The 23,195-nt window shown below is 40.2% G+C and overlaps 2 protein-coding genes across 5 annotated transcripts in view; one reads left to right on the forward strand and one right to left on the reverse strand.

The window, feature by feature from the left end:
* The first annotated feature begins 60 nt into the window (after positions 1-60).
* On the forward strand, positions 61-19,675 carry tnfrsf19 (tumor necrosis factor receptor superfamily, member 19). Of its 4 annotated transcripts, none has more exons than XM_044201626.1 (11): positions 61-216; positions 1,111-1,196; positions 2,022-2,135; positions 2,749-2,829; positions 7,340-7,518; positions 7,730-7,815; positions 15,176-15,340; positions 16,824-16,952; positions 17,156-17,258; positions 18,027-18,300; positions 18,916-19,675. In XM_044201626.1, the coding sequence occupies exons 2-10, from the start codon at positions 1,137-1,139 to the stop codon at positions 18,298-18,300; spliced, it is 1,191 nt and encodes a 396-aa protein (XP_044057561.1). In that variant the 5' UTR covers positions 61-216; positions 1,111-1,136; the 3' UTR covers positions 18,916-19,675. The 4 variants fall into 4 exon arrangements, with proteins under 4 accessions (XP_044057561.1, XP_044057563.1, XP_044057562.1 ...); XM_044201624.1 differs by having other exon boundaries at positions 63-216; positions 18,027-18,295; XM_044201628.1 differs by lacking the exon at positions 2,749-2,829.
* A 1,417-nt stretch (positions 19,676-21,092) lies between these two features.
* Positions 21,093-23,195, reverse strand: part of LOC122878626 (mitochondrial intermediate peptidase-like) — a 29,477-nt gene continuing 27,374 nt past the window's right edge. Inside the window, exon 19 of the mRNA XM_044201619.1 lies at positions 21,093-21,679. Coding sequence (XP_044057554.1) covers positions 21,579-21,679 — 101 coding nt within the window. The 3' untranslated portion in view covers positions 21,093-21,578. The remainder of the gene's footprint in view (positions 21,680-23,195) is intronic.

Here is a 23,195-nt window from a genome sequence, read left to right on the forward strand (position 1 = left end):
CTCCCTCTCTCTCTCCCTCTCTCTCTCTCTCTCTGCCTTTGATCTGTGCGCTGAGTTTGTCCTCGGTCCGCTGCTGCTGCTCTGTGTTGTGCTGGGCTGGGCTGGGTTGAGACGTGGTGAGCAGACCGGTGCGAGAAACACACCACCACACCTCTCACCGGTCTGCTTTCGACTTTCAACAGCCAATACTTTGATCAACAGACCTCGTTTTAGCAGGTAAGAAGAACTTGTTTTTTTTGTTTGTTTTTTTTTTTAAATGTGTTGTGGACATTTACAGTTAATGCGCATAACAACGATACAGAACAAGCCTTTGGTTAATTTCAGAATACAAGCCATAAAGTAACAACAAACCTCTGGTCCCTAAATGGGTATTATAGGTATGATATAGTATTATTACAGTGACACCATAACATAAACTGACGATAATGTTTCTTTAAAGTCACGAGTTAGTAAGCTACAGATACTCTCTGTCGCTTTACACGTATTGTATGGATAGTAGTGGCTTTTACTTAAGGATGTTGGTAACGTGGTGGCAATATTATGGGAAGTTTTTGAGATATTTTTATGTAATGATCCTATGAGAACTATAAAGTCTTCCTCATGCAAAGCTATGGAAGCAGTCTTAGCTTCAAGCGGAGGGCTGGGCTGTCGCAGCTGCTGATGGGACTTTAATCAAATAGCATCAATTAACTGTGCTAGTTAGCACGTGCCTGTGGTTATTTTTTAATTAGTGCTTCACCACCTATACCTGCTTTATTATTGATGAAGGGTGTTTTTAAAAAAAATGTGTTTAACCCCTTAACATCCAGTGTTTTAACTACTGTAGCTTTAAGATTGGAAATGTCAGCGTATCCCACACTGTACGACAGTATCATATATATATTTTGTATATGTTTGTTATAATTCATCATTGGAGCTATGTTGATGTTTACAGTGAATGGAATATTAAAACCCACACTCAGTGTTTTTATGACAGGGCCATTCCATCAAATGGAAATATTTTAGATGATTTTATACACATTTCCCCAAAATTCAGCCTGATATATTTGGTTTCTTTGGACAAGTTGGAAGGTGTATAAGCTCTCTTCTATTGTTGTGTCCTTTTTGCAGCTGCAGGCAACAAGTGGCTCATCAAAATGGTCTGGATGCTCACCTTCTCACTTCTACTAACTGTGCATGTCATATTTTTAACTCTGGTAAGTGCTTAATGAAAATTTTCATTTTGAACACAAGCAAGCAAGAGAATTTAGTGTTTTTGATTTGCCCGCAGTCTTGTATTAACCCCAAATCTATTATTATTGCCTGTCTGTTGAAGTCTTGTAAACATTTACAGGGAAAGATACACTGCCCACACACCATGTAATTCAATTCTATTGTACTCTTGTTTTATTTTAGTTCATTCTTGACCCAGGAAATAGTAGTTCAACAAAAAATATTTAACTCAAGGTCCACTCACTAGCTTTTTCTGAAGCTTTCAGCCACATTTCAACTGAGCAAATTCCATCTTCTGGGGAAAACGTAAAATTTCTGCAAAAGTGAACTGCAGAGGCTACAAACTCTTAGTTTTTGCACAAACTGCACACATGAACTTGAACTGCACTGCATGCCAGTGTTAAACAGGCAACTGCTCACACTGTGGGATCTGTAAAATCCTTGCTGGTAACACTCTGACAATGTCGAGTATCATTTTACCTTTATCCACTGCACTGTCCTGATTGTATTCTCTACCTATGTTCTAGTCTACGGTTTTGGTGATCCCTGTATTGTTGCTTTTGACTTAGATTCGACTGCTGGAACTATGCAGTTTTCCCACAGGGCTCATTAAAGTTTCATCTTATCTCGTCCCAACAGTATCAGACTTGTTTTCAAGAAGAGTCCAGGGTGGGGGTTGATCCCCTTAAACTATTGTAAGAGAGATTATGATGCATAGCTCTGAAATCAGTCTGCTTTCTTTGTTATGGATGAAAGTGGTGATGAAATGCAGGAATCTCTTACTTTCACCAAATGACTGTCCCTCTCAGATTCCTGTGAGTGCCGAGGAGGAGACCAGAGAATGCAGAGAACAGGAGTACAAGGACCGGTTTGGGAACTGTAAACCCTGCAAGCAGTGTGATGCAGGACAGGAGCTATCAAAGGTTGGAACAAAAGTGTTTTATTCTGTTTTTTATCACCTTACCCAAATGTACTTTAATTTTAATAGAGAAGATCTGTCTGAAGTACTGAGTTCTCTCAGGAGCATTTTCCATATAGAGCAGCTAAAAGGAAAAAGTATTGTCACTTGTTTATTTAGGAAAATAAAGTGTCGTAACACAAGGGATCCATAACGGATCAGTTCAATCAGCTTCCTTAAGCTGGAAAAAAAGTTGGATGGATTATTCCTGTGGTGAAAAGAAATCTCCACAAATAAAGTAAAACTGTTGAGCATAAAAAAGAATGGACATCACTGTTTAGAAAAGTGTATCTTATCCAGGGAACCAACATTATTTATTACTTCCTCTCTTTCATGCAGAGAACAGCCAAGCCGTTATTAGCTTTTGTAGAACACCGACCCTTCTTTAATCAGTCACACCCATGCTTTTGACCTTCTGCAGCTGAATGGCTTCCATTGTTTTTCCCCATTGCACCCTGTCCAACTTATTGTCTTCACTGTTTGAAGCAAGCCATGCCTAAGCTTGCTGGTCTCTCGACTGGGAATACAGTTTTTTCCACCACCTTAGCCACAGGTTTTTGTGTGCTTTGTACAAACAGGCCTCTATAGTGTCAGCAAAGGCTTTCCTCTCTGGCAGCAGCTATGCACCTACTTTTGCAAGTGTAGGCAGTGATGTAAAGGTGAGTGAAGTATAATCACTGAATAATTTTGTGGCAAACAAATATTTTAAGAAGCCCTTTTACTTTGTTGATTAATTCAATAGTAAATAGTGGTACACTGCAAAACCTCAATCTTAAGTATTTTTTTGTATTATATGCAGCTTTGCAAAATATTTTTACATAAAATATTTTGATAATTCTGCCCATGCTTTTTTTCATATTTAAAAAGGTTAGTACAAGGCAGTAAAAGCCAGATTGCTGCAGTAGAGTCAAAAAAGATATGATTGTATAAAATTCGTAATACAAGTTAAATTATATTGGAGGTAAGTGAAACAGTCTCAACCAACTGGCAGATTTTTTTCCTTTGTTTTAAAGTTTAAAGGCACAATTTATAAAATAAATTTAAAAAAAGGACAAAAACAGAGTAATCACCACCTGTCACCAACATTTAAAACATCAGATTGGAACCTGTTGTTATTCCTGAATTTATTGACAGGTCTTTCAATTTTACTGTAATACACAGACTAACAAACACTATAACACCCCATTTATATCAATGATGGTCGACTAAATCTTAGAAACACCTCTCAGCATAATACAAAACAGTTCAACAGCCCCCGAAACGACCATGAAGTTGTATCAAAAAATCTTTAGAATCAAATCAATTTCAACAACAACATTATAACCTTCATGAATGGAGCTTTATTGCAGGGCTGTTGTATTTGAGAGAGCCAGGTGTACCTAGTAAACTAGATATATACTTGTTATCTATATAATCAGAAGATACTGATGGGCCTAAGAAAACAAGATAGGACTCAGCTGTAAGCGAAATGGCTCCAGAAGGACATTTTTGTTCTTATAACTTAATTTCAGTTTATATATATATATATATATATATATAGAAAGGTGTATGTTTACATCATAAAAAATAAAACATAATGTCAGCCTTAAGTAAACAGTATTCTGCAAATAAAAAGGCTGATAAACTGCTGACTTTAGGTGGGTTTACACTCCACCACATCTTTGAGTACTGGTGAAAAAAACTCTATCACCCTTGACATCTGTTGCACACATGCATTTAAGCCCAGTTGCCTTTAATCTCAGTGCACACAGACATGTACTCTGTGGTTGGTAATACGCTTCAGTAGTCCTCGTGTTCCTCTGCCAGCTCAACAGGCATGAATGCTGCTAGTCACCCTGGGGTCCTGGTTAATAATTGGCTGCCTCATTCTTTCTCTGAAGGTAGCGGGATGCCGGCTCACAGCGGAGACCTAGGCCTGCACGCAGAGAAAGTTTCCCAGAGACACAACTTCTGATCTGTGTAACCAAGACAATCTGTCCATATTCTGAAAGGCAGGGCAGACTGTTGGGAGGGAAGCAGACTTTTGGAGTCACTCTATGCAGCTGCCATAGAGATCCCAGAGGAATGTGGCCCAGTTTGCTCTGGAAGTTTGCCTCTGGAAGCCGCTCTTAGGCAGGCTGACAAACATCAATTAGCCCCTTCACACTAACTGTAGCTAAAAGAACCACCCACACAGAGGGAACGTCCATTAAAACCAGCTATTCTTTTTCAGACATATTTCATTCTAGGTTTCATTCATTGTAAGTTACTTAGACTCTTGTGTTGTGTCAAGCATGAAGGAGAAGGGGTGAATTGCTTTCCAGTGTATGCTGGAAAACTGCCAGTGGCAAAAAAAAAAGCAGGAACACAACTTTGATTAGTCAACATCTTGTAGTATGTAGCAAGAGTGTAACATTTCCTTCAGCCACACTTTCAAGGCAAAGGACTTCTGGATGGTACTGGCTAAAGAGAGAGAGACGGAGTTACACAGAGTGCATAAGCAGCAGAGGGGTCAGACTGCATTATTCTTGTATCTTTAGAAGCCAGGCAATAAAAAAAGCTTCAAAAAGTGTAACAGAGAGAGGGAAACAAAAGGAATAAGAGTGTGTTTTTGTCCTAGACAGAACACTGCTTCAACTAACATGCATTGTTTTCAGCGTTGTTTCATTACCGGATCAGATGACTGGCTGCCCCCTGTGTGATTCCCTCTTAATCTCAGAAATATCTCTGCGTCTGAACATGCTTCAGGTCCCAGCCAGCTTTCCCTTCTCTCGCCGCTCCTCTTCCCTCCACACTGCTGTTATGCTTGGCATTCACCCGAACTAGATCAGGAGATAGGACAGGGAAATGAGATGTTAAGCATCTGCTTTTTTTTGGATGGCTTTGACGTGAAATCACCTTAAATAACAATATGGGAATGGAGGGACTTGCAGTTTTTTCTTGACTACATCCCTTGTAGTTTTCTTCCCAAATGCTGTGTTTTATCTCAGGCATTTGAATCATAATCTAAGATCAGAAGTTGTACCTGCATGGCAAGATAAAAAATATTGTCCCTCAACTGCTAGCAGAAGTATGAGAGTTAACGTGCCTCAGTTTGTTTGTTTGTGTGTGTTTTTGTGTTATTTTTTTGCCATTATTGTATCCTCTACATACCCTGAAAATATGGTCTTTTCAGGGAGGTTTATTTTGTTGATATTGTTGGCTGCTTAATGGCAGTTAAGTGTTGGAAAAGGCTTATATATTGTGTACTCACCTTTTCATATAATAATAACTTCAACATCACAGATTACCAGTATAGTCTTTCTTTCAACTGCTAAACTAGTCTCAGTCAGTGCAGGGTGTCACCTCTGTTGAGCTTTGTTAGCAGGGATAAAAGAAGAAAGAGATTACTCCTTGATGATCTGCACGGCCTGGATCAGAGGGGCAGAAGTTGGCTCCATTTTCCTTTTTGTTTCAGTGCTCTGACCAGTTCGTGTCTACGTGGCATCAGCCCCCATCCTGCCATGTGGTGCCCCACAGGCAGAGCTTGTGCCAGTGCTGGGGACCAATCATCTCTGGGACCCTTCCTTCATGTGGAAGTGGGTCACAGAACCACTGTGATGTACCCTGGAGCGGCTGGACCTACAGCGCTTTCTTAAGGACCAGTTTTAGGGTTCAGTGCCGTGGTAGCTTTCCAGCCTCCCCTGGCTCATACATTCATTCATTCATTCTCTTCAGACAGGCAAGATCTTGGCTTGCAACAGTGGGCGGCCAAGTCTTCTTTACTCCGCCTTTCCCCTCTTGATCACTCATCAGCCACCCCCTCTCTGTTTCTCACTCTTTCTCTCCCCCCTGCTGGAGAGCAAGGCCTTATATGGAGAGTTCATAACAACAGCTGCAATAGTCCAGCCCTAGCTGGTCCACCTCGGGCCAGGCCTAGCCCAAGAGTTCAATGTCAGGCTCACATGTGTTTGGCTGGAAGGACTGAAATCCTCATCTTCTGTCCTGACTCTGCAGTGCCATCATAGTGCCTTTAACCTCCCTTTTTATTTCTCGCCAGCCTGCTTCCCCAAACCCAACCCCCATATGAGACTCTTGTGCCCACATTCCAGCAGGACTGCATGCCCGGGCAGTGAAATGGAACACGAAGAGAAGAGAGAAGCCCTGTTTGAAGCTGACCTTCACTTTAATGATATATGAGCACCCCCCATCCCCTGTCTGTACGCCTGGCTTTGGACTGCAGTGTGGCAACACTGGACAACAGGAGGGCAGCTGCAATGGAGCTAATAATGAATGATCAATGTATGATGTCATCCCAGCAGGGTCTTTTCCCTCAATGTGGTGTACAGTAATATAAGCTGTCATGTAAATGTCAGTTTGTCATTGAGGTCACCAGTCTTTCAACATCATTTTTAGGGACGTGACCAAACCAATGAGAGAACCAATTAGGAAAGAGACATAACATATATTTTCACACATTAGCGGTTAATTCAGTATTAAAATTGGGTTCTTCTCAAAAAAATCTTTTAATTTTGCTTCTTAACTATGCCAGACTTCTGTGTTTCTACATTGCCATTTGCTGTATAAAACTAATATTTTTAGTCTAATATAAAGTATAATAAAAAGTGTTCTTCATAAAAATATCTTTTCATAATTTAGATTTTGTTTGGTTCAGGTGAACAAATCCTCAAAAGGTGGTTCAGTCACACAGTAGTTGGAAGCTGTGCTTTTTAAGTGCACTTTCAATTGTTGAACACAAAAAGAGTATTCATCTTATTTTCTCCATACACCTCTCCATAATCCTTGCCCCCTTCCTGAAGTGTTTCCTTTGCTTGCTGGCCTCTCAATCAACGGGACACTCACTGAGTCTGCTTGGAGAGGGAGTCATACAAAAACGAAGCAATAAACTTCCAATAATACAACAGTGGGTGTCCCCTAGGGCCTTTATTATTCAAATGCCTGGCCTTTCTGGGTCTTGCAGCGGAACGCCGCTCATTCATACTGAGAGAGTCAGGGAGATTATTGCCTGTGTAAGATGGACTCTCAAAAGAGGCATGTCATTGTTCTCCACTGATCCCGCGAGCCAAGATCATTCTTTAATTCCAGACCCCCGGTAGTCCACATTCAAGCCCTCTTTTCACCAGCTGTACATCTCCCCAAACCACCGACCCCACCTCTTACCCGGTGTATTTCTCCCGTTAATCCCCCCAGGAATGTGGCTTTGGTTATGGAGAGGATGCCCAGTGTGTGCCCTGCCGGAGCAGTCGCTTCAAAGAGGACCGGAGCCTGCAGAAGTGCAAACCCTGCCTGGACTGTGGACTCATCAACCGTTTCCAGAAGGGCAACTGTTCCACCACCAGCAACGCCGTGTGTGGCGACTGTCTGCCGGGGTGAGAGGACAGACACATATCCACCAGACAGTTTTGTTATTGATAAAGTTATTTATTTTTTACAATTATAGTCTGACAAAGATGAGAAACACATTACAACACACCAGTATCTTTGATATGTAACACTATAAACTGAGTTTGTGCATGTTTGCTGCTCCTATTTTCATGACAGCTTTGAAGGTTAAAACATGTAATTTTGTGTCTTCAACAGATATTACAGGAAGACAAAATTAAGTGGTTTCCAAGACATGGAGTGTATACCCTGTGGGGACCCTCCACCTCCTTATGAGCCTCACTGTAAGCACCTTTCCTTTCTTTTACCTCTTCTAACAGTTGGCCTAACATCAGTGGTGCATTTTGTTAAATGTTGCCATGAATACAGGCTATTCATCCCAGCCCACAATAGGTGATGTTTTAAGATGAAACAACAGGGATACAATAGTCTAAAAGCAAACACCACCAGCTACAGCACACTATTGAACTCCTAGCCAAATGCTACTTGAACCAAAACTCATGCTGCAGTGCCACAATAAAGCCTGTACACACACAACATGCCAGCACAAGGTCGTTGGAGTAACCAGAACCACAGCCTTTAAAGGGTGGAGCGAGCCATAGTTCATTCACTAAGTCTCACTGAGCCGAGCAGTTATGCTATATGTGCAAATAAACGCTTGGCTTTACAAGCTGAGCAGTTGAAAATCTGAAATGGATACCACTAACATAATAATGGATTTGCCAACACTGGATTATATTAGCTCAGAACATGTCATTTTCAGCACTCCGTTTGGATTAAATGAGCAAACTTCCTTGAACAAAACCCCCATTGATATTTCTAGACAAAACGTGTCTCCATAGCATTTTAAAAAGTGACTGCACTGTTCTACATGGTTTTGTTTCAGCACCAGAGTAAACACACGGAGTGTGCAGGTTCAAGCAGCACAATTTATTACCTTTTGTACAGATCCATTATGCAAAAAGGAGACAGGAGGTGTGTTACAGTATGTTCACAAAGCAGGGCTCACATTCCAGTAGGCTACAGATCCAATTAACGTCTGTCTTCCGGCCATTATACGTAGTTAAGTAAAACCTTATGATTTCAGGTTTCCACATAAAACCAACAGGCGAGTGAACTTATACCTTTGGTAATTGAGTGTGACTTCATGATGGCAGAGGAGGCTGCAGCTGTTTCGGAGGAGACTTTTGGCAGCATGGGCATCAGAGCAGTCCCAGCCAGGGTTAGCACCCCCATGTTAAATAAAAGGAGACAGCTCCATTTTCAGTCTAGATTTTGTTTAATATATTGTTGCAAACAGCGTTATTGTTTGTGTAATGAACGCCGGCCTTGCTCATTTGTCCATCTGTGCAGCTTCCCCTGATACTGGAGGAGGCCTGCGAAACAAAATGGCCATTGTGTCTGAGAACATAGCTGGTAGTTAGCTCCTACAGGGACCCTCAGTGGAGCATTTCCAAATGTTTGAAAGTATTGCTCCCTCCCTCCAGTGTTATCTTGAGGAGGGTGGTGAAAACTTAAAGGGCAGATCATTCTAATAGGCCACACTGGCCCGGGGCTATGGTGCAGCTGTGCAGAGGAGGCAGTCGCTGTCTGGGGTGGACTGTAAATCTTAAACCACCCCTCCTTTCTTCTCCTCCCTTTCCCCCAGTGGCTTTCTGGAGCCAAGTAAAAAACGAGATTGTGTTTTATGGATTCCTTCAGCCTCTTTAATGTGTTTTTCACTGTCACGGTAGATCTCGGAGAGCTGACTAGACCATGCTAACACACACAGGCATGCAGACAGACACACACACACACACAGAGTAGAACTTCAAAGGCTCATGCAATCAGTTCTCACCACAGATGGCACAAAACATACCAGGTTGGCAAGGTGCAGGAAACATTGCTAACTACAATTGCCTGCCAGCAATTAAAACCAGAGCCTTTCAATATTCAAAAGCCACTCAGAAGTCAGCTGCTGGAATGACTATCTCTGCTGGTTGCAGATCAGTTTATCCTCACTGCTGTCTTAATCAAGTTATCATGCAATTATAAAACCACAACCTCACAGCAATAATGATGTTTGGTGTTTTCACATTACAAGAAGTGATGGTTGTAAAATGTTTTACCACAAACACAACACCATGGCTTTTTTAAATAATTGCAGCAGACACATCCAGTTTGATTTTAAAAGAATGCAAAATGATGATTTAATATGTTGTCTGTTTTACCTCCTTTTTAATAATACTGCCTGAAATACATGATGTCATAGTCAGTAAAAGTTCAAAAAAGTGTAAGTGTTTTTGTGTAGAATATATTTGTATCTGGAGAAGATAATCTAGAACAGATGCTCTCGAATTGGTAGAAGAAACTGAATTCATGATTCATAAAAAATTCAAGGGAATAACAGATGATAAGATGCGCATCTCCTTGAACTAAACTCATGCATTTCATATTCTGTCTGGAATGGCATCAAATCAAAAAGGCATCAAAGCTGATAGATCAACACTTTGAAAGCGAGAGAAAAGTGGGCAGCAGCTAACTCCCTTGTTTATATATTCACTGAATACACATTTTTTTAATGTGTTCAGAAGTTCATAGTGTTAGCCAAACTAACAAGCTAGTGTAAAGCTGACCAGACACACCAAATCTTAATAGCTACTTTAAGCTACTCACCAGGCTAATGGTCTGAAATAGCATGACCTAATAACAATTTATAGCAATTCAGGACATCTGTATCAAGCAACAACATGACTTTTACACATTACATTATATTACTTACAATATGCTAATTTCTAATAATAGTAATTCAAATTTTAAATCACATAATGAATATTTAGATAAAGAATATATTCCGGAAGGGAGTCAGAGACTTTAAATGTCTCACAGTTACAGTCCATTATAACGTGCAGCCATTAGAGATGCTTTAGAGACTCTCTCCCATCATTAGCTGCTACAATCCTGTCCAAGAAAATATCCTTATGCTAGCTGTTCTCGTTGGTAAACAGCTGGATCCACTTCTCAAGTTTTTTCTGTTTTTGGTCATGCTAAGCAAACACAAACTTTGGTCATCCCTTCATTGTTTCTCTCATTAAAATTGAGTCAAAGTGATCAATCCAAGGTTCTTGGTATAAATTCAGGGTTGAACCATTCTAAATGTCTTTACATGAAATATAAAATACTGTTTTCACAGCTTTTAACTGTATACACCAAAGAGGACTGCAGTCAGAAAAAAATATTTTCTCTTGGTAACATTTTACAATAAGGTACACAAGATTTAGAGTAATTACCAGGGAATGAATGAGGAACTAACTGTTAATGGTCAGTTGTTGAGTAACTCCTAATCAAATGTCTTAGAGTAGACGCATTCATTACCAATTACTTAAACATTAGTTACATTTTTGTGTCCCCTAAAGTAAAGTGGTGCATCATACTGAGTGGTTACTGAGTACTGAATAATTACTTATTACCTGTCCATTGTTACCCTTTTTGTGCCCCTTCAAGTAGAATGGTGCATCATACTGGGCTTAGTAACTACTCAGTATGATGCTCCTGTTCTCGAGTAATTCATCATTATCTACTATATATTCCTCTATTAGGGAAGTAATTATTAACGATTAATCAATAATCAAGTCGTTCCTGATTCATTCCTCATTCATTTCTTAATTAATTAATTAATCATTAACTTCTGATTAGCTACTCTATGACATTTGATTAGGAGTTACTCAAGAAGTGACCATTAACTAATAGGTAGTTCCCCATTCGTTCCTCATTAGTTTCCTAGTAACTACTCTAAGTCTTGTGTATTGTAAAGTGTTACCTTTCTCTTTTTTGTTATTCAGAGTTCTGCTCTTAGTTCTCCTAAACAACCTCTTAAAAGAGGTTGTACTGACAAAAGATCCTTCTGAGGTGTAAAGAAGTGCTGCTTTTATTTGGAGTATGTGGCTTTCCATAAAGTCAATAGGCAGGGAGTTGATGAAAGGCTGTGGTTTATTGGTCTGGTTTGTGTGGAGATAATATCAGCAGGTGAGGTCTCTTCAATGGACCAGTGTTTATCTGTGTTTGCTGCAGCTGCTGGGCCTCTGATAACAGGCTGCCTTTGTGTTGTGGCGCAGATGATGCTTACCTTGGATGAGTTGAATTTGACCTTGACAATGAAGACCAAATGTAAACACGATATACCTTACATTTATGAATTACCAATACAGTACAGTTTCTGTGTATATGAAGATTATTATAATGTTTTGAATATAAAACATGATATTACATATTTTGAGAAACCACACATAATTTTTTGTAATAAATATATTTTTAATATAGAGTATATTATTATTTTATTTTTATTATCATTTTTAATAGAGTCTCTACTGTGATTTGAATGTTCATTAATGTCTCAACAGGTGATACTTTTGTTCAGTGTGATCAGAAGGATTAAATGCAAATAAAAACAGCTTAATTGCACACAGAGCCTTTTTAATACAAAAACCCTTTTAACTACTAATGATTTAGAGCAATTGCTATGATTTTAGCTGTGTCTTACTGTTGGCTTCTATAACTGTTTCAAGATCTGACACTTAAATGTGGCAGTATTTTTTAACATTATGTACTTCTCAGTGTTTTTATATCAAAATACTCCTTTATTGTGTCCTCTGGGTCAAACTAAGTTTTGGAGCACTGCTTTGAGTTTTTCTTTTTTTTTTTCCCTTAGAAGGAATGTTAAAATACCCTTATCCCCTATCTGGCTGAATAAAAAAACTGCCCAAAGCTAAAGTAATGTTTACATTGCATTACAAAGAGCTCTTGGTTGTGAAAAGGTTGAAACCAGTTCCCTTTATGATTAATGTACTGAAAAGCAAACAGCTGGGCTAAGAAAGATTTTCTCAAACAAATACTTATTCATTATATTTGCCATATTCTCACAATTAATTGTTTCTCCCACAAGTTAACTGGTGTCATACCTGCATACTTTTAATGTTGGCTCTGCAATAACCCGCACCCTCTCTATCATGCATACATTGATCAGGAAAATTATATTTGATTGCTGATAATGATCAGAGACAATTATGTTAAGCTACATGTATATAGCCTCAGAGAGAAATGTCACTCAATTTGAGAATTCAGGCATGCTACTGTGTCTTCTCCAACTCCCTCTTAAAGCTACAAACCAGAGAGCTGAGGTTGTCATGGGGGACATGCAACTCACAGGCTGATGTAACACTGCTCCCTGATATTTCAGTTATCACACAGGATGTCTGGGAAGTCACAGACTACCGTTTCTTTGTATACAATTTCTGTCTGTTTAGCAGCTGCAGAGGATCAGTAACGTGCTGCTGCATACTGCTGGTTTAGAAGTAAATCCAGAAAGCCGAAGGATTTGTTAATGCCATGGTTCAGTCTCAACCTGTAGTCAGAAAAAAAGACTTGTTGCTTATCCATACAATCCCAGATTTTGTTGGAAACTTCATAGCCAGAAAGTGTAGTTGTTTTCATTTCAAATTACACGTCACCAATCAGGGACTGTCGAGTAATTAGACACACTAGTGATTTATCTCCAACACTGAGTGATGTCTCCTCGACTGGAATGTGAGGGATTCATTTGAGTGGTATTTTCCCCCTCCGAGTATGCATCACCGGATTATTGTGATTTTATTACTTATGTGTTAAAGGGCCAATCCTTTCATTTATTTATTTTTTGACTGTGTAAATTTAAGCTATATTCACACACAAAACATAAGAGTATAAGACTACAGCGTAATGTAGAATCAGCATTTTGTGTTTGTCATGTAATTATGTTTGAAAATGCAGGCCTTTTACTTAGGCAGGCCTTTTTATAGCTCTCTATCCATGTCTTAGGTTTTGGTTTGTTTCAGTTTGGTTTTGTGCTGTGTTTTTGTATTGTAATGTATCTTTACTGTATTTATTTATTCATATATTTTCCGTGTGTGTGTGTATGTGTGAAGCACTTTGTAACTGTGTGTTTTAAAAAGTGCTATACAAATAAAGCATTAATTATTTACTTACTTACTGTGTTTACAAATATTACCAATGAAAACAAACCTTTAAAGCTGCACTAATGTAAACATTTTTATATTAACAATGGATTAAATGCCCTTGTCTAATGTAAAAGATGGCGCTTGTAGTGACAAACCCACAGAAAAGTATCAGTTCTCTTGGAAACGCTGTAATTTCCCTTAGCTCTACAGAACATTTTGGTGTCTTTCAGCTCATTGTTTTGTTTTTTACGGCCCGCAACTATAATGTTTTGGTTCACTCTCTCTGCTCTCATCAATTGTTTCTAGATTGCAGCTGTTTTCAGCGAAAAATCTCTGATAAACAAACATCAGACAGGCAAAGTCAGCGACTAACTGGTGAACATAGTAGAGCATTTAGCAGCTAAAGAGCCAGATATTTCCCTCAGGAGCTGGGAGAGACCAAAAACAGCGCTAAAAGGAGAGTTAAAATTGGACTTACATTTATCAGGTGGCCAGACACACAACTCTAAATGAATGACAATGTTGCTCCATGTTTGCTGAATATGTAAACAGGCAACTGCTAACACGTTCGCCATACCAACTTTATGAGGTGATAATATATCAATGTTATGTTTACAGCTTGTTCCACTGCATATAGTTGCTTTGTGTTTATCCCTTTATTTTTTTTATTTTTTAAATGCCACTCAGTTTGAGAGTGATTGAAAGTTCCAGTTGTATTTTGAATTTTACAACTCTTTCGTTTACATTTAGATCACGTACTGTGCCTTTAGCTCTGATGAGTGCTTGAAAGGATAATTGCATGTAGCTGCAGCCAGTTTTTTCAAACAAGAGTTCATCATGTTGTGATATCTAGCGTTAAGCCGTATTAAACCCTGATGTTCTGTATTTGTGGGAACTTGTATAATGAACAGCATTCTTGAGGCCAAAAGTGTTTGTGAGTGTGTGAAGGGTCCTGAAAGCAGGGCGAACAGTATCATCACGTTTCCCCTTGGGCAACTGTTTAACAGCAGCTTCATCATGAAATCAGTGCATGTGCACACAACTCACCACCACAGACACAAAGACACACAAAAGCGTAAAAACACTCTGTCAAGTCTGTCCAATCTGTTTTTCTCTCGGTTACCTACAGACTCATATCTAACCTATTTCAGAAGCCTGACCAGCATGTCTGCCTCTTGATTTCAGGGCTGTGTGACTAGCATGTGAGGGAGCCTGGGGGCAGGGGGGAAGAAATGTCAGTAAATCATCTTCTGTGTGGAATGAGACAGAGACAGATAGAGTAAATCCACCACAGGCATTTTCTCTTTGAACTCCTCTAGTTATTTCATTAGACTTTAGCAAAGAGATGACTGGCTCAAGGCAAAAAGGGATAATTTGTCTCATGTTACCCGATGCTGATTGGCTGAGGAGTGTTGGATAATATTAAGTAACTGCTCCTCGTCATGTGTCCTCATCCCCTGTCTTTTTCATAACTGCTATTCATCAGAGAGAAGTTGTGTCTTAAACTCTCTACATTTAGGTTGTTTACTCTGGTCAAATATTAATTCCGCTCATCACCTTGAAACAAGCTGTGTAGGTCCACTGTCATGTGGTCAATCAAAGAATCGGTCAATATTTCACGCCCTGATGTTCAGCTGTATTTCACATTTGTCTCCCTCCGCCTTCTTTGCAGGCAGCGGGCGTGTGAACCTGGTGCCGCTGCCCTCGGTGGTGACCAGCCCGCGGGACATGGCCCTGGCCGCAGTCATCTGCAGCGCTCTGGCCACCGTGCTGCTGGCCCTGCTGGTCCTGTGTGTCATCTACTGCAAGAGACAGCTGCTGGAGAAGAAGCCCAGCGGTGAGTCACAACATCTGCACACATTTGTTCACATTTTCTTGTGTCCAAAAAGTACATCTCCGGAAAAGATTTTTCAGAATCAGGACAGGTGTGTTTAATAGATGCCAAGAAAGAGGAGCACATAACTTTACCACGTATTCCAAAACGTATTCAGTGATCAGAAAGACCAAACAAAGAAGATATACATGGTGATAAGTTATCCCAAATGTGTTATTCACTTGTGTGCTTTGAGATGTACTGAGTAGGCTGTTGTATAGAAGTTGCTATTTATTTCCTAGTGCACTACACAGGCTACAATACTGAACTTTTTAATGCATCAATCTTGTGCAAGAGCTAAATATATGTATGTTTAAAATATGATTGGCACTTAACAAAGTCCTTAATAAGGTGAATGAAGAGGAGTGTATATATGGCTGTAAGAGCATGATTTCATCGCTCTTTTGTTAACTACACAAACAGAGTGCCAGTTCATCTGTCAGTTGTGATCTCCAGTGTTAAGCCTTATTAAACCCTGATGTTGCATATTTGTGGGAACTTGTATAATGAGTAGCATTCTTGAGGCCAAAAGTGTTTGAGTATGTGAAACGTCCCGGGGCAGAAATAATTGACATCACGTTTCCCTAGTAAGCTCGCCTGAAACAAGTGGTAGAAGTTACCAAGGCGTTACCAGTTATGTGTTTTTCTCACTGTAGTGTTATAAGGTGAATGCATGAGTTAAATATTTCTGTCAGTAGTTTCACTCAGTCCAAACATGCACCCCACCCTTCACCCAAGCTGCTACAAAACACTAACACAGTTGTTTTTTGAATTATACAAAGGAATTTTAATCGGCCTCATGGACCCGAGGGTTGTGAGGCATTTCCCAACATAAGAGAGCATGTAAGTTTAGTCAGATAAACACCACAACTGGAGCTGTGAGGACAAAACAAATCCCAGACTGGTTTCTGTTATTATTCTTAAGAGGAGTGAAGTATTTTTTCTATTTTCCATAAAGGTTAAAGGCTACCAGCATCTAATAAGGCATCCTTCATAAAGGACTTCGGTGGTTAATACATCTTTTACTAATGCTTTACAGATCACTTATAAGCCATTAATAGCACCAAATATTGCCAGTTTGTGAAAATTTTCTTTGGCTGTTGTTTATCCCTTCTGTTTGGTAGTAATAGTTATAAATGCTGGTAAGCCATTACTAAATGCTTAAAATGTTGATAATAAATGCATTTTGGTCCAGAAGATAAGTGGTCATATCAGTCCAGATAGTCAAGGGGATTTTTCACAACCTGGCAACCCAAAAGTTGTTCTTTTCGATGGCTTGTAACTGAGCTATAAAACAATTTATTAACCATTAATAAAGACAATTTATAAAACCCTCATAAAGTTACCATACTATTATAAAAGTGGTACCAGTAGAAGATCTCTGCTGTACTGGGCCATGGGTTTTTGTACATCTCAGTGGTTGACTGTCTCCAACATGTTTCCTCAGCGGCCTCTCTGAGGTCCCAGGATTGTCCCTATAGTGGAGCAGAGCTGTCCTGCCTGGACCCACGCTGGCTCCACGACTTTCCCCAGAGACCCTGCTGCCAGTGCCACCTGGGCCCCGGGCACACCTGTGGTAGGTTGTGCATCAGACTAAAAAGATTTTATACTACAGCTGAGTTTTGGCATCAATCAGCTGATGACTATAAGGAAAGTATTGTATTCTAACTTCAGTAGTATACTGTAGAGTGGCCTCATTGTACCTTTTAGACTACGAGTTGATGGCAGGTGGGTGAATTTTCATATATATGTGTGTGTGTGTGTATGAATGATGTTCAGGTCCAGTCCACCTGATCCCATCTCTGTGCTGTGATGAGAGCTGCAGTCAGGGCCGCAGCCGGGAAAACAGTCCCTTCCAGTCCCAGATGAGCCTCAGTGACGGGTGAGGAAACTGCGTGCTCATGAGGATGAACAGGCACAAAAACATGACTGAAAAATCTTTTTTTTTTCTTCCCTTAAGAATAGTGGGTGGTAGAATAGGACCAGCACAAGGAACATAATCACTAATTCAGGCTGAACAGCTGCAGTTGATAAACTCCATATTACATGTACTACATTACTACTGAACACCTCTATCTAAACTGTCTGGCAGCACCATGACTGCAAACATTTTTCAGCCCAGAGGGAAATGACTATAAAATCCTGCAATGTTTGCACCACACTCTGCTGACTGCACTGAACCTTTACAGCTGGCCAATAGCTAAACTCAACATCAACCACCCAACAAACTAAATAAAATTGCAATGTAAATAAGTTACAGATTACATATGGCTCAACATATAGAAGATGATTACTGTAGCTCAACTGGTCCCAACTGCATAGATATTATACTGTATACAATAAAACACATACAGTAAGGAATGCACTTGTGTTCATACACTGTGAATAAAATGAAGATGAAAGAACTTCCCATAATGTCATTCCCCATCAGTTAGTGTTTGCTACGCCTACAGTAAACCTGGTAAGAGTAGGCAGGTAAATACTAAACAGCATTCCCATTTCTGTTGCTATTCAAGGCACTGTAGACATAGTTTAATGTGGTTAATTAGACTCTCTGAAGTGCTGAGAACAATCAGAGGCATCTCACATAAAAGTGAAACAGAGATTCCTTGCTGATAATAACGACAGCTTTCTTTATTCCGCTCCCCAGAAATACAAACCAGGATGTGGAAGGCACCCCGATGCAGCTGGAAGGACGTCCGGAGTCTGTCTGCAAAGAGGGTTCAGAGCCTGCAGAGTGTTTGGGGCTGCTTCAGTGCAACGCTGAACCTGCAGGGAGACTGGAGGTGGAAGAAGAGGAGCAGGAGGAAGAGGAAGGGTGCAGGTCAAGGGAGAATTCACCTGAGAGGACCAGGCAGAGCTACAGTGACGGTGTGACAGATGCACTTCTTCCCAAACAGCACTCATCAAGTCAGCAAGGTTAGGTAACATATTGCTCTCATGCAAAAGACCAGAAACCTATCAATATGATTTTTGATTCATTATTCATTTTGCATGATTTCCAATTTCTAGACACAAAACGGCAGACATATTTCTGCTGAGTCCCCTCTGGTTTGCTTATCACTTCCCTGGATATGAATCAGTTTTCCTCATGAATGTTTTGCTAGGTGTGTTAAGACACTCCCTTGGCATTTGAAATTAGTTGCCTCAAAGCAAACTGCTAAATGATCCTCTGATTCTTTATAGTGTCAAGCAAAGAGGGAAGTATGTGAAAGCAAACTGTAAAGAAGAAAACATTTGGCCTCTCCCACTCCAGAAAACACAGAGAATATATGAAATAAATACTATAGACCTTGTATTGTCAACTTCTCTCAAACTGTTGCATGTACTTTTCCTGCAACCATTGTTTTATATGGCCTGGGACATTACTGTGTGTATGTGTGTGTCCATGAAGAGCAGCTGGTAAAAGAAACAAGAGATACCGCGAGCTCTTTGATGTAGACAAGCCTATCCTGTTTTAAGCTGGCCCCTGGCTGGCTCTGGGTAGATGCGTTACTAATCACTGCGTGTCTGTGTTCCTCTTCCTGCTCTCTCTCCAGGATGACAAGGATTTCTTTGGCTTGTGTTCCACCCTTGAACCACCCTGGACTCAAGAGCAGCCGCGGACCAGATCCTGCATCAGATTATTCACTAGTCCCCCCCCCAACACAGATGAGCGGCAGCCACTCAAGTGTGGTTGCACCGCCTCTTTGAAATGCCTGCTGCTGACCTCAGAGCCCAAGGGTCCAAACAGAATATGTACATACATGCAAACAAAAGCACTGCTGAGGATAAGCAACACGAGGGCAAAGGCATAGAAACACACACACACACACACACACAGAATGTGAACTCACTGGCCCAGAAGGTGAAATCGAATGAAGTTCAAACGTCGAGGAGTATTGACTTGATACCGCGGAGCAAAGTGAATCAAAGTGAGCCTCTGCTCTGCCTTGAGAATGTGTCGCATCTTCACATGTAGGAGAACGTAAACTGTACCGCTGATCTAGCAGCTGGTGTTATGAAGCTTTTGTGTGTAAAGGTAACAGTTGTAAAAATTTGAGGTGTGAAGAAAAGTATCAAAAGTGATTTATATTGCACATTGAAGACAATCTTGATAATATGGAGCATGTTAAGACGAGGAATGTTTAAGTGATAAATGTGTTGTAGATACTGTAAAATATGAAACAGGTCAATATTTTTGTAACATAGACATGACTGACAATATGTTTGCTTTTCTTCCCCCAGTTATAGTGTTGATGGATGGTTGTGAATGGTCACTTCCATGTGTTTCTTTTGTAAATAAACCACTTGAACAAGTTTGCATACTTACAATTTATTTTCTCAATTTTTTTTATTTCATTCATTAAATCAAGCGATTTAGTAATGCACTTCCATAGAGTTGGGGGACTCGCTGAATCCTACACTTCACATAGTGCTTCAGTGTGAGCTGAAGCACTTAGTCAATCAGCAGAAAATAAACTGCCAACTATTTTGATAATTGACTAATCTCTGAGTTTTGGGCTGTGTATTTCTTTCACATTTTATAGACAAAACAAACTATTATTCTGAAAGAATATGATTAATCGATAATGAAAATAATTTTGTTGCAGCCCTACAACTCAACTGTGTTGTTTCGTTCGACCCTCCGTCTTCTAAACACCTGTCTTTCAAACAAAGGTGTTTGTTATTTAGCCTACCCTCATTGAAATAAATGGGGTGGACAAATTAATAGAAACACTTGTCAGTAGAATGCAATACAGTCCAACAAATGTTAACGTTAACAAAATGTTAACAAAAATTAACTGGCAGCTGAGTGTAATATGACAAGTAAACTTACTTTAATATGTAAAATTGATGGAGTGCACCTTTAGTATAATGAATTCCTTTACTAATATTGCTTCTAAATCCAACTGAAGTGCACCCACAGAGTTTCAGCTGATATAATTTGCCTCAGATTCAACTGGAAACAGATCAGAGAAGTTAAAACATCTGAAATGATAATATAGTTGTGTTGGAGACACTTCATATCAATCAGTCAAACTGTTGTGTGGTTAGAGCCACCCAGCTTGATCAGTCCCCGTCTGATGGCGTGTTGACACCTTTGATAACCAATGCAAAGCTGCTCCTCGCTGCCTGCCTCTGAACTCATATCTAAGCTAGGCAAGCAAGGACACTGTTAAAGGGAGCAGCTGCTTGCATCTGTTGAAACAAAGTCTGTCGAGCAGATTGTATGTTCTGGAGCGTCTGTGTAAATGTGAAAAACTCCTTTAGAAACCAAGCTACAGTACAAGAGGCTCTGCTTTAAAGTGACGTTTGAGCTGCTTATTTTTTAAATAACAAATACTAACTTCCAATAATAATACAACTGACTTATATTTCTACACTGCCACAACAGCTAAGACAATCCAGATCAGAAATGACCACAACTTCATAACTAAAAGTGCTGAATTTCTCCCCCTGACCTCCAACGCACCAAACACTCCACCTCCTCCTCCTTCCTCCTCAAAACTCCTGACAGACAAAACAGATGGAGCGGTATTAATTCAAAGCCTAAACAATGACCACATGACAGGAAGAGCAGATTAAGTACTCTTTCTCACGCTGATTGGATCAGGAAAAAACAATGTTCTGCTAGTGTGTGAGCTGAAAATGGATATTCCGTGAGGGGATACTAGTTGTGGAATTAATTAATTAATAAGTGAGAGGCAAATGTAATGATGAAACCACAAAAATATGAACTGAATATATTTATAGGGATATGTTACATTACAGAGTAAATTCTTCTTTGCATTTTGAACAAAGTTGAGTGCTGACATAAGGTGAAAAAAAACATGCACAAACTCAAAATTGTTTTATGATATTCAACAGTATGTGGCCTGGCACAAGTTACTGTTGAAATACCATTAAAGTGTCTGTGAGTGGGACACAGTTTACCACAATCTGCAACAATCCATATTAACAGAGATAGAGATAATCAGGAGTTTTCAGGGTTTGGTAGCAAGTCTTTAATTCTTACCATATAACCTTATATCGACAGCAGAATTAGCCAAATATATCAAATAAGTCAATGTGACTTTAAGAGAGCCCAGCAATATACATGTATAAAATGCTAGAAAGTCATTTACAGACTAAGTAAAGATGCTTAGCAAGAATGAGCGTGCACCCTGCTGCATCATCTTGTAAAGGTTCAAGTCCATTTCCATGACGACAGAGGCATCTTTCAGCTTTCAGAGTCCATTATGAAGGTCTCAAAGTTCGGGTTGAGCTCAGACACCAGCGCATCCACAAAGTCCTCAATGGTGGGCTGTCTCTGCAGCATCCCTGTCACACAAAAACACAAAGCAGTAGGTTTTAGGGTGTGTGTCCCAATGCACAGCTGTCTCTGGGAGGGAAGCAGCTCTGGCGGGGCACTGGGATGAACTGGTTTTCTGTTTCCCATCACTCCATCTCACCACATTCTGACAGGAAAAGTGCCGCTTTTTGTAACATTTAAGCTGAAGTCACTGCAGTGGTTTTAAAAAAGAGCACTCTGAGGTAAAAAAAGAAAAAAGAAAAAAGGGCTAATTTGAGCATTTTAAAGAAATCCTTTGAAGCAAGTGCTATTTTTATCCCAAATTAAGCTAAAATCCAATTATTCTCATAGATACAAGCTACTACACCTGAGACTTTTGCTCTAATTCCACTTCTCTTGCAATGTCATCATCACTAGTATAATGCATTTTAAAAATTGTTATATTTTTAAGATTTGGATCTTGTAATATGGTGTGTATAGCCAGTGCAATGTTGCATTTTAATTACTGCATTTTAAATATAAGGAACTCCCCAAATTTTGAACAACAAAACTTCATATATTATATCCAATCATTAAAGACAGTGTGAAGCAGTCACCCATTCTCCAACAGGCACAGAAACTCAGAGAAACAAGCTTTGTGGACACCTTTAACAGGCCTCAGATGGAGATATGATCCAACAGACTGCATGTAGTAAAACACAACTATGAAGTTCTCAACATCTTCTATTTCTGCCTTTAACAAAACTAAAACATTTTATAGTGCTTTATAGGGGTGATACTGCGCTCACACACACTCACACTCGTTACACCAGACTATGACTAGTGCCATAGCGCAAGTATGACTGTGCAGCCGGCGAGCAAGCCCTGGGAATGTCTGTGTGTTTTGAGAGCCTATCTGCCAGCTCATGCGCGGAGGACTCCCTTGCTCCCTTTACAATTCAGCTGCACGCTGGCTTTGAAGTCAGTTCATTTCCCCTTGTGTAGCTGCCAATGTAAATAGGCGCTCTCCCCCTCCCCCTCTTTCCTGCATGGGTCACCTACAACACACACACACACACACACACACACACACACACACACACACACACACACACACACACACACACACAAACTCGAACACAAGCATGTCTGCACAGGCATGCATGAATGGAGACGCAAAGAGTTTCACACAGCGATCCTGAACGCATGGACACACAGCACGATATGGACAGTCAAACACACACACACACACTGGGGAGTCTACATTGCTGCCACCCTGAAACTGGCTCAGCAGGTAGAAACTGAGTGCAGGTTTGGCCCGGCTTGCAGTGAATCGCCTTGCATGAGAGCACCAGAGAAGGGATTATCATCTCCTCTTACCTACCGGTCGCACCCTGCCCCTTGGCTACAAGATGATACCAACTTACAGGGGTCCCTAACACACCACAACCGCAACGACCCTGGATCTCTGGGAACAAGGCAGCCACATGAAAGCGATGATTTCCAACCATAAATGATAGCCCTAATTCAAGAGCTGCAGGATGTTTTCACTGTGACCACCATTGA

The sequence above is a fragment of the Siniperca chuatsi genome, linkage group LG7, assembly GCF_020085105.1.
Source record: "Siniperca chuatsi isolate FFG_IHB_CAS linkage group LG7, ASM2008510v1, whole genome shotgun sequence".
NCBI lineage: Eukaryota > Metazoa > Chordata > Actinopteri > Centrarchiformes > Sinipercidae > Siniperca > Siniperca chuatsi.

Coding starts and splice junctions, on each gene's coding strand:
- tnfrsf19 (XM_044201626.1), top strand. CDS start 1,137: ATGGTCTGGATGCTCACCTTCTCACTTCTACTAACTGTGCATGTCATA. Junction 2,830..7,339: donor GTGTAGGCAGTGATGTAAAG/GTGAGTGAAGTA, acceptor TAATCCCCCCAG/GAATGTGGCTTTGGTTATGG. Junction 7,816..15,175: donor ACCTCCTTATGAGCCTCACT/GTAAGCACCTTT, acceptor CCTTCTTTGCAG/GCAGCGGGCGTGTGAACCTG.